The following is an 11,621-nucleotide window of genomic DNA, read 5'->3' as shown; positions in this document are numbered from 1 at the left end:
CTCGGCAACCCTGAATTGCTTTAATTTACTTTGAGAAGGTTTTTATGTTAAGTCACAATTCAGACAGCATGTTCGGGTAATTGTCCCCAGATTCATACCCCAGTCACTGTTTCCGTGCGCCGAGATGCATAACGACTTGAGCCAATGCCACCAGGACAAGCTTTGACTGCCTGCAACTTCACGATGAAGGAAGCTTTCTGGGAGAAGGTATGTAGATAACATTTAATCAAGGATATAGTGGGTTGAATAATGGATGGATGGATGGATGGATATTGATACTTCCAATCCCAATCATTTTTAACGACCTCTAATGTGTCAGATTATGAGGGCCCCGTATTTAATTTAAAAACAATCACTAAAAAACATCAGGTCCTGAAGTATCGCGGACTTTGCAAGTTTAGCTGTATCTGTGAATCAAAATAATAAACTGTTTCTGTCACACATTTCTAAAAATGGTCAAAGATTATTTTCATAACATATTACGCCAAATAATTTTTTAATCTTCGCCCACTTTATAAAGCTACGGTAGCTATACTTAATAAAGCTACAACGTTTGGATAAAGCAGATTTTTTTTTAGCTTTTCGACATTAAACCTGTTAGTGATTCGTTGGTCAAAGTTAGCACTGCACACTGTGAAATCTTAATATAAACCAAAATCTAGTTTAATAATTGTCTATGAAAAAGATTAAACGGTCGGATAAAGCGTTTCACAATTTCATTTGTGCTACTACGCAAATATTTTCACTCGCAGAATAGTAGGAAAATTATGATGAGGGTAAATGTGAAAATCGGGTTTAAGCATTTAATATATGCTATTAGAGATTTAGTAAACTTTGGAATTACATTGTTTTCTAACCACTTGTTGGGATTGCTGCTAATAATTGAAGAGCCTGTACATCTGAAAGATCTGTTTTACATTTTATTGTAGACCTGAAGCCAACCGAGCGCTAACTTAATTTTGTATCGTTTAAATCTGCATAATTTTTCTCGTTTCTATTCCACCGTAAAGAAAATAAACTACGAACTAAACAATTTATTTTCTAATACAGTAACCATTATTTGTGTTTTTTTTGTTTTCGATATCGACTTGATATCGACTGTTCAGAGACGAAGAAGCCTGACTTTGTGGTGTTTTCTCGAATGCATTGTAACACCTTCATTAAAATGTGCGTATTTCAGATAGAAGCGAATGACGAACGGGATTTTCATTTCAAGTTATGAGTAAAAAACTAAATCTCGATTTCATGTTTGCAATTAAATATTTTTCAGCGTATTTTTCCTTTCTTTTTCCTTCCTTTCTGGAAGCTTAAATCACAGAATGTAGACAACAAACTGCAAACACATTTACGTCTGTCTGTACGATTCTCAGCAGTACTTAACGAATATAGCGTTAAAATCAGTGTTTTGAATTGTATGGGGACTTATTATGATTTCACTTAGGTTCGATTAGTTTAGCAATACTAGACCCGTCATAATGCACAAATTATTCATTGTACTACAGAATATCATAATTCGATTAAGGTTTTTTTTTTAATTGGGAGAAATTTTAACTTTTTATAGCAAATATTTTTGAAAATGTGACAATTTTCTTTGCCTGATGAAGCGCTCCAATTTCGTTAGGAATGATACATAATTGAAAAAAATAAGAATACATTTTAAAAATTATCAAGGCTTCTCACAAAACAAACAAAATCTATACAGATTCATTCCAGCTACTACCTGTTGCTGTTGTAAAATATCTGCAAATATTCATTTCAGTAAAATAAATAAATAAAAGGGAACGTCCTCATTCTATATCCCATTAGTTTGATATTGAAATATTTCCTGTTTTCGTGTATTTGCATAAACGTGTCAGGTAACATCCTACAATTTATCTTTTTCAAGAACTATCTATCTATCTATCTATCTATCTATCTATCTATCTATCTATCTATCTATCTATCTATCTATCTATCTATCTATCTATCTATCTATCTGTATTATTTGCTGAAATACTTCATCAGGCCCAATAGATACATTTTTTGCAGCTGCCGGATTTTTCCATCTATGCCACCACTCCCCTTAGCAATTAAGTAGCAGGCGCCGATCAAAGGGACCGCAACTATGACTTTCTAAACGACGCTGATGAGGTAAAGAATGTTGGATAACCGGGAAGATTCTGCAGAGTGCTCGCAGGGCGCATGCGCGGTCTCAGAGAGTACTGAGCCTCAGGTGAGTCGCTGCACAGGTGAGAGTCAGCAGCGGCAGCGCAAGAACAACTTAGCTTGTCTCTCACTTAGATAAGAGTGACCGAATAGAAATCATGGCTTTACTGGAGAGAATAGACTGGCAGGTAACGTGTTTTCCCCTTTCTTTTTTAACACCGTTGAGTAAATAAATCTATGCTGAAATGTGAAAACGTATTTTCAAAAAAGAAACCAGTCACTTTTATTCAATGTATATTTTAGTTGTTAGCCGACTATTAAGATATTACTTCGTGAAATATTTCAACAGATGTTTATTTTTGGCGAAATTGTAATCTATTGAGTACAACTACTCGTAAATGTATGTTAAGGTATTTCTTCAAATGTGAAACTTGTCGAAGATCTTTCAAGATTTGGAGTATTTAAACAAATGATATAGTTTTTAGTTTAAATGTTTGGTTCTTTTTGTGAAATTTTAAAAAGTAATTATTGTGTTTCCCATATAGGATTTAATATTAAAGCTTGCGTTTATACTATACGTTTTGACATACTGAAATATTATAAAAAAGAAAGCTGTGTATGTCTAAGAGCAAAATGTGCCTTGTTTTTTAAATACATAGTGTACTTTTGAGATTAAATAAGTAGGTTTGAACCTGATATGGGAATTGATAGCGTGTGGTGGGCATCACTGAGTACTTTATATAAGACGAGCGGAAATAAATGCATCAGTAAAGAAAACAGACTCATATACACACAGATGTTTCATTAGGTGTATATATGTAGGTCTTATAAGTATGTACTAAAAGTCAAATGTCGCCCTGCAGGCTTGAATTCAACCTGCTTTTTAAATGATAGGTTTCAAAGGGCAGACGTCAGTAAGGTTGCATGTAGCAACTCGCAGAGAAACAAAACGAAAAAGCAAGCTTGAGATTTTTTTAAATATCCCACGGGAAAAGAAACCCAAAATTAACAAAAGGATGTATTTTATTTAAGCATTTTCACCCCTTAAATATTTTACAGCATTTGTCTAATGTGCAATTTCGCTTACATTAGCCTTTAATATCGAATGAAACTGAAAAAGCAAAATAGGAACATGACATTGGGTTACTAAATAGTGCAGCTTTTAAAATTCTCAACATTAAAAGTCTTAGACTCATATTGACTTTGTCTTTGGTGTTTATAAATTGAATGTGTTGGTAATGATAATCGCATCTTTAAAAATGAAAAAGTGCAAATACACAATTCAGATTGTATTGCTGAGGAAGTGAAGCGCAGCATTTAAAATACCTGAGGCTTATGTAAATTTGACAATAACGTTTTAACGTTCCAGTTATAAAATTTCCACATGTTACTTATTCGACCGGTAATGGTGCCGATATTTGCAGCAATCTTTACAGGACGGGACGCCAAAGTCATCTTCTGAAACACTTGGTACAAACATGTAAATTAAGTATAATTTCGTTTGAGTGTGTTAGTATGTTGCTCTTGCAATAACTATTTTTTGTGTGAGTGATGAAAGGTCGATAACGCAGACTAAGATACTTCAAAAAAATTCACCAAAATTTAAAAACTAAAAAAATAATAATAATAATCCTGAAGAAGCAACTTATATGGGAATTAAGATGAATTCGGTTTTACATTTTGAAGAATTTGTAACTCTGGCTAAACTTTTGTTTTATATATATATATATATATATATATATATATATATATATATATATATATATATATATATATATATATATATATATATGGAAACATATTACTATAGTTATAATATAAGTGAATGTTTGCAAAGTAATATGTTTCCATATATATATATGTTTGTGTGTGTGTTTGTGTTTTTTGGTTCGTGCTGGGAATATTACCTGTTTTTATTTATTTATTATTCATTTTGATTTACCTTTTTAAGTAAAAAACATAATAATTAGTATAAAGTACAGAAGTCAGATGCTAATCAGTTTAAAATTAAAGTCTCACTTAATGTATTAATGCGATTCTTTATTACTATTCGTCACTGTTTAATTGCCCAGTCACTATTTGGATTGTTGCAGCTCACGAGTTGCACAAACGAGTCTGATTAACTTGAACCAGCGGTAATTAAATGTGATTGTGGTTACGTTCCTTCTTCTCAATCGCGGATGTAAGGGCGCTTTTTTATTGTTTCATTCCAATAATAATATTCAGATAGGCTGTCAGCCGGCACACGCACATTCCATTCCACAACCGTAAAGGCGATAGGACTGATATTAAAAAACCTCAAAATGGTTAAAGCTTAGTTAAAAGTACCATTACAATGTTCTGAATGATTGCAGAGTATGAGCCATTTAATTGTAAGAAAACAAAGAACATGAGAATCCTTAATCATATTACAGGATGTAAATGACAGATTCCGTTTATATAGTGCCAAAAAACCATCGGGCTGAAACACAGTTTATTTTTGCAGTTTACGCAAAGTAACCAAGAATTTTCCCTGCTCACAATCGTACAGTTGTAGCAGTTTTGTATCAACAGTTTTGGTAATTTTGCAGCTGCTAATAAGATGGGAAACCAAACCAGGACGGGACGCCTGGGCACATGCCTTCGCCAGTTTTTACATTTTCTTGTGCACTAACTGATTATGTCAGGTATTAAGTGCTGTATTTTTTTTTTTTTACGAAGTAGCGATTCTAACCTTTTATACAAAGTGTAAAATGCTGTAGACATTACTTCAGTTATATTAAACATTTTACATTTGTACAGAAAAGTTCTCACACGGGAAAAAATTCACAGTGCTTGAATGCCGACGGCATGTATACATATTTTAGTAATATGTATTTTAAATCAACAATTATAATAATTTGACAATATTTATTTTCTTTCTCTGAACAATGATAGAGGCCTGGTACTTCCGTGAATATCTTTTTAAAATGTCCAGACCTGAAATGTAACATAAAATAGCATTATTCCACATTCAGCTTCTAAAAAGAAATGTACTTTCTCTCGAATTATTACTCAAATACATATTCTAAGAACTAATACATACAGTAGTTATAAAAAGCTAATAAGATAGATAGATAGATAGATAGATAGATAGATAGATAGATAGATAGATAGATAGTTTAGTCGTGTCTTCTTTTTCTTGTACAAGCCAATAAAGTATGAGATCTTCAGAGCTAATATAATTTATGATTTAAGTTGGCCACAACTTCTAAGGTAGCTGAGGAAAAGTTCTGAGTAAATCTAATTGAAAAATGATTAAATGCTTGGCTTTTATGTTTAATAAGCTGAGACAAGTTGTGTCTCGTTTGTTTTTAAGTAAAGGGTAAAAACTGAGTAGGCAGGTTATTTATGAATCATTTCTATACGCGTTTGCTGCGTTGTGGCTATTGATAAAGTCACCGAGTAATACGCCTCATTACTGGAAGAGGCGAGAACACCAAGTGGCAGCACCGCTTTAACTGGGGCATTTTAATAACTGAAGCTGACATGTAATTAAAAACGATCAGCGCTTGCATTATTCTCAAACATCAGTGAGGCCGCGGTATTCCGCAGTGTTTGCTACGAGGCGTTGTCGCGGTTTCATTGTTTATGAAATTCCAAACACTGGATAGAAACAACAGCTTTTCAGTCTGAAAAGACTCAGAAGATTCACTGATAAAAGGAGAAGGGGAAAAAAATGCTTCGATTACGCGCTTTGACATCAACCGGATTACTATTCGCTCCCTTGGTATTCCTTTATTAACCCTTGGTCTATTTTAGACTAAAATAAACATCAATCCCCAACATTCAGCGTATAAAGGCTACTTTTGCATTTCAAAGAGCACTTGTTTCTTTAAGAGCAACAGCGTTTGTTTTTATTGAGCAAGGTGAGCTCCGCCAAAAATGGTAATGATGATTGAGGGAATCCTTGGAGATTATCGGGTTTAAATCTATCAAGCTAAACGGCAAAATGCCCTTCTAACGACTAATAATAATAATAATAATAATAATAATAATAATAATAATAATAGGCCCACTCACTCACACACGCACACACACACATAAGTATCCGGAAGCAAGGAAAATCCGACTAAAATTAGTAAAAACATGAAGACGCCATATACAGATTACCATCGGGCACGGCATTTGAACCCAGTTTGCTAAACTGCTAAGGATTACTTAGCTGACGCCTTTTCCAAAACGACTTATAACATTTCACATACAATTGGGTTCATTTATTTTGTTTTTTCAATATAAGAACAGGCAGGTGAAGTGACTTGCTCGTGGCCACACAGTGTCAGTAGTAGGATCTGAACCCACTGGTTTTGAAATCCAAAGCCTTAACCACTCACTTAATTAAATAAAAAGTAAAAGTATGTTATTTTATTACTGAATATAAATTAATAGTTTGACAAAATAATTCTCTTTTTGCCGTTTTATTCACCAATCTTTATGGAACTATTTATTTTTGTTATGGGGGTTTAACGGAAATGCATAATGCAATGTTCCTAGAAAGCACTAGGTGGTGCTCAAGGACATACATTTCTACGCTTTCTCCATGTAGGTTATATACCGACGGTTCAACTCAGGCCTGCCTAAATCGGTCGAGTTTTCATTTGACTATAAATGTGAATTATGAACATGTTGTGCATTTCTTTATTATCGTCATCATTAATTCATTTTTCGAAAACACACACAGTGGCAATCTTAAGAACAAGGGGCACAAGGAAGAATCCTCGCCTAGACGCCACTTTAATTCAAACACAGACCATCGCTCCGTTATTTTGGAAGTCTAACCTTGTTTGTTTCATGGATGTGACAGGTAATATCAGAACCAGTGAATACCCGACGCAAAAATAATGAGAACACATAATATCTGCAAACACACTTAATCCAGCTGATGGTCGCAAGGGGCTAAGCGCATCCCGGTAGCATCAGGCACAGGGAACAACCAGGGACAGGGCACCAGTTCATTTCACGGCCAATTCACCTAAGACAAGTGTCTTCTTTGGTGACGTACGCACGGGAAGAACGTGCAGATTCCACACAGTCCAGGAGCGAGCAAGAAGGCGACGTCAACTGCTACGCCACAGTGCTGCTCAGGGTCAGTAACACTTTCTGAGATTTTCACAAGCTAATTTCCAAGTGGCTTAGAATACTAAGTTGACATTCACGTTAAAATCTATTAGCACGGACTTACGAGTATAGAGTAAAAATGAATTGTATCAAAGATCTACATATTAGTGACAAAAATAAATACCGTCTCACCAAAACGACACGAAAAACGAACGAATAGCATTGTCTTGTTATTTCTGTATTTAATTAAAATAAATAAACTTCATTCAGTTTTTAACAGATTAAAGTAAACGCTCCAGGTGGCCTGAATTTTCTGTAAAGGGCATTGTCGATTAATTGTTTTTTTAAATACTTTCTCAATATATGTACACATTAAAAAAACGTAAAACAAAAAATCAATAGTAATTTAAGTTTTAATTGGAAATTCGCTCGAGGTTATGTTTTTGTGTGATTTTTTTTTTTTAATTCACGAAGAGAAGAATCAAACTGGTCAAAGAACAATTACTAACAAAGTTAAGGAACACAAAACTGGTGCATCATTACTGTTGCTTGGTGAATGAAAATGCTTTCTTATATGAAAATGATGTTTTATGTGTATTTATTTCTCAAGGACATAGATGTGAATTCATAAATGATTTGACGTTTAATAGGCTTAGTTTTATTAATTAATATTCTCACTTTTTAAGCATTCTCGGAGTAGTTTATTTGAAGTGTGTGATATTTAAAAGAAAGATATGCTGTCACACAGATGATCACTGAAAAATGATGGGCCTTTTATTTATCAACGCAGGCAGAAGGTGGGAATGCTTGGTGCAAAACAGATGTTTCGTCAGATGTTAACATGACTTTACAACAGCAAATAATAAAAGCACTGTGTCTAACAGCCGCGTGGACGAAAAATTCTCAGGAGTTCTGGTCTGCTTCATCCTAATCATTCAATAATTTAACAATGAGTCCCCTTCCACCCCCGTCACAGGCTCCCTGGGTGTCAGCGTCAGCCGTATTGTGCGCTAAAGAGGTCTGAACGCTCTGAAAGCCCTCCTGGGTCCTCACCAATCGACTGTGTTGGTTTATAGCTCCATTACGAGACCAAGTGCCTAACTATCTGCAGAAAAGATGCAAATTTGCTCGCCGTACCTGCTGGGCCCCTGGCACCAGCCTGCCGGGTCGAATGGTGGGCTGGGGGTGGGGTTGTATTCCCAGCCTTTCTGACAATGGCGCATTCAGGTTGTCACTTAAAAACACCCCTGTGCCTTCTAAACGGCGTGAAACCTGACCAGAAAATGGGACGTCAAGAGGGAGGTGTCCAGGTCATCCCTCGACCCTCCAAGTGCCTTATCAAAAGGCAGACCTCGCATTTGTGTCCCTTCCGTTTCAGCATCATGACATAATGATAAATAACGAAGACTACACCGTTAACAAAGTGTGTACAATTAAGGAAAATGCTTTGCCTTCCATACGGTTTTTTTTTTTTTTAAAATGAAATTGTATATAACTTCTTGCGCACATCCTGATCTGTCACTCTGTGTCTGTCTCGCTCCCACTCTCAAGGATGCTAAGAAACCTGCGCTTTGTTCTTATTGTGTAAGAGCAGGATTTGTTTTCAATGTTGATATAGTTGGCGATTACACTGAAACTTTAAGCGTGTTGAAATTATTTGACGGAGACACAAATGTGCGGCTGCACTTCTACTTTACACGTATATAGAAAATGGCAGTTGGGAGTGAATTAGATGGACATTTTGACATCGAGTGTTAGGCTATCTATAGCTGAGCACATAAGTTTTTCCGTTTCTTTTTTTCAATGTATCTTGCAATTTTAAGCAAAAAAAAAAAAAACTCATTAGAAGACAGACTTTACACACACACACCAACACACACACACACACACACACATATATATATATATATATATAGGTGTGTGATTACCTCTTCTGTGTATGTCGATTACATAAGTTATAATTGAAGAGTCACCAAAACCGGAGTCAAATTCCTTTTATGCGTGCATACATGGCCAATAAATCTGATTCTGACATATATATATCCATCCATTATCCAACCCGCTGTATCCTAACTACAGGGTCACGGGGGTCTGCTGAAACCAATCCCAGCCAACTCACGGCGCAAGGAAGGAAACAAAGCTCGGGCGTCATATATATATATATATATATATATATATATATATATATATATATATATATATATATATATATATATATATATATATATAATAAAACATAGTTTACTGTCAAATAATGCAAAGAGTACGCGACACGTCTTTCGCCCTTATTTGGTCTCATCAGGCGTACACACTCCATTGCGTTACCTGGTAGGTAACCACCCATACAATCAGATATATAATATATTAATATAATAATATTAAATTATTGTTTAACGTCAAATTTAGATTCTTGAATGGGATTCAGCAATTGTTAATTTTATAGAATTGCACAAGGTAATGTTCCTATAATGAATTACCAACAATAACCCTGCAGAGCCAGTTAATTTAACACGGCTTGTATTTCATCACTGACTGCCCGCAGTTTTTAAATAATAATAATAATAATAATTCCTCTTATGGAAAATTATGTAGTGTTTACACCATATTTTAGAAATGTAAATTAAACCCGACCAAACCACATTTAATATTTTAAAGATGCATCATACGCCTTAAGTTTCGATTGTCTTCAAAATAAATGAAAGAACGAACAAACCAAAACGTACTTTAAAAATGTGTCTTCAAAGGGCTAAAAGAATGAAGAATGTTCACTGTATTTGTAGAATTTATTTAATAAAGTCGTGCAGTGAATTCTTTTTAGTGGGCTCAAGACCCTGGAGCTTTTTGTCCCCATTAACAGAATTTCACAGTTTGACACGTCGCACCGGACAAGTCACAAGCTAACATTTTTAACGATAGACACCCATAACCCTAAACTGGGCAATGCATTGAAAATAAAAGAATGAATGGATGGATAGCTCGATAGATCATTTCGAGGGGAGGATGGCAACGTCTGTTGTGTCTAACATTCATGTGCGAATTATAATTACTGGAACCTCTGTTGTTGCTTGTTGATATGACAACAAACAGTATATGAGGTTATTATAATTATTTTGCCAACTATGCAATAAGATTAGCGATGCTAATATTAAATGCAGGTATTATATAAGTGCAAATTAACATATTCTTACAAACGATCCACATTATCGGATGTCTATAGTTAGGCTATAGCCTTGTACTAATTTATATTTACCCTTTTAGTCCTGAGTATATGCGGAACATGTTTTATTAAACACATCCCGTTGTTTCATTCCTAAAACGTTTTCGTTTTTACCAGACTACTGTTAAATACGACCCGATTGTTCATATTTTATGTAGAAAAATATCTATCTATCTATCTATCTATCTATCTATCTATCTATCTATCTATCTATCTATCTATCTGTCCTACCATCTTTATTAATTTCAAATTAATGTTTGAAAGTTTCTGCACATCTATTTTTAAATGCTATGCAAGGTCTGGAGTGAAGATTTGAGGTGATGGCACCGAATATGCAATGCCCACTTTTAGTACATTGTTTACACAAAGGAGAGAGAGAAAAAAAAGAAGATTTCCCAGGCACATTGATTGTTTGCCTATAGGAGCTGCCTAAATAGCTGAATGTACGCGGCGGTGCCCCCCGTTTATTCCCACCTAGAGAGACGCCCATAGTTTTCAATATGACTCCAAGCATCTATCAGGTGATCTTGGCCAACCGTGGCAAACTCCGGTGTGAAAGTAAGAAAATCAAAAATAAATTTGTTCCAAAATGATGGAAAGTATTTCAGATCATTTCCGCTGAATTAGCAGACGGCTACGCTTCTCACTAATTTACTGTGGAAAAAATACTTTTAAATAACCTTCAACCTGCCTTCAGGCGTCTGTAACATTCGGCTTAATAGCTAATGGGTTTGTTACTCTAATTCAATAAACAAAAGTCTCTTATTGGGAAAATGCTATCTAAGATCAATCATTCTAAAATATATAGACAATGACAATATATATATATATATATATATATATATATATATATATATATATATATATATATATATATATATATATATATATATATATTTTAATTAAGAGATGGCGTTTGCGCACTAATCTTTATCTGGGTTACTATTTCAAATGTACATTATGACCCACGGGAAGTTTTGTCAAACTTATTATGCAATGCTCTTTTTGTGATTTCTTTATTTGTACATCTTATTTTAAAAGCAAACTTTCATATGCAATTGTTGCCATTCTTGAATATTGCTATATGGCTTTCATTCTGTTTTGTAAGGCAGAGTTAAACTAATGCTATTGTGTACTATGTCAGCCAGATAAAACTGAACGGTTCTTAAGTATTAGTGTTGTG

The 11,621-nt window shown here is 34.5% G+C and overlaps 1 protein-coding gene across 1 annotated transcript in view; it reads left to right on the top strand.

Moving 5' to 3' along the window:
- The first annotated feature begins 2,218 nt into the window (after window positions 1–2,218).
- The window catches only part of tfap2c (transcription factor AP-2 gamma (activating enhancer binding protein 2 gamma)), a 32,533-nt gene continuing 23,130 nt past the window's right edge, over window positions 2,219–11,621 (top strand). Inside the window, exon 1 of the mRNA XM_039734765.1 lies at window positions 2,219–2,333. Within this exon, the coding sequence (XP_039590699.1) occupies window positions 2,304–2,333 (30 nt within the window). The 5' untranslated portion in view covers window positions 2,219–2,303. The remainder of the gene's footprint in view (window positions 2,334–11,621) is intronic.

This window comes from Polypterus senegalus, chromosome 14, assembly GCF_016835505.1.
Source record: "Polypterus senegalus isolate Bchr_013 chromosome 14, ASM1683550v1, whole genome shotgun sequence".
Classification (NCBI taxonomy): Eukaryota; Metazoa; Chordata; class Cladistia; order Polypteriformes; family Polypteridae; genus Polypterus; species Polypterus senegalus.
The sequence above is the reverse complement of the archived record's forward strand: the minus strand, read 5'-3'. Positions and strand labels throughout refer to the sequence as shown.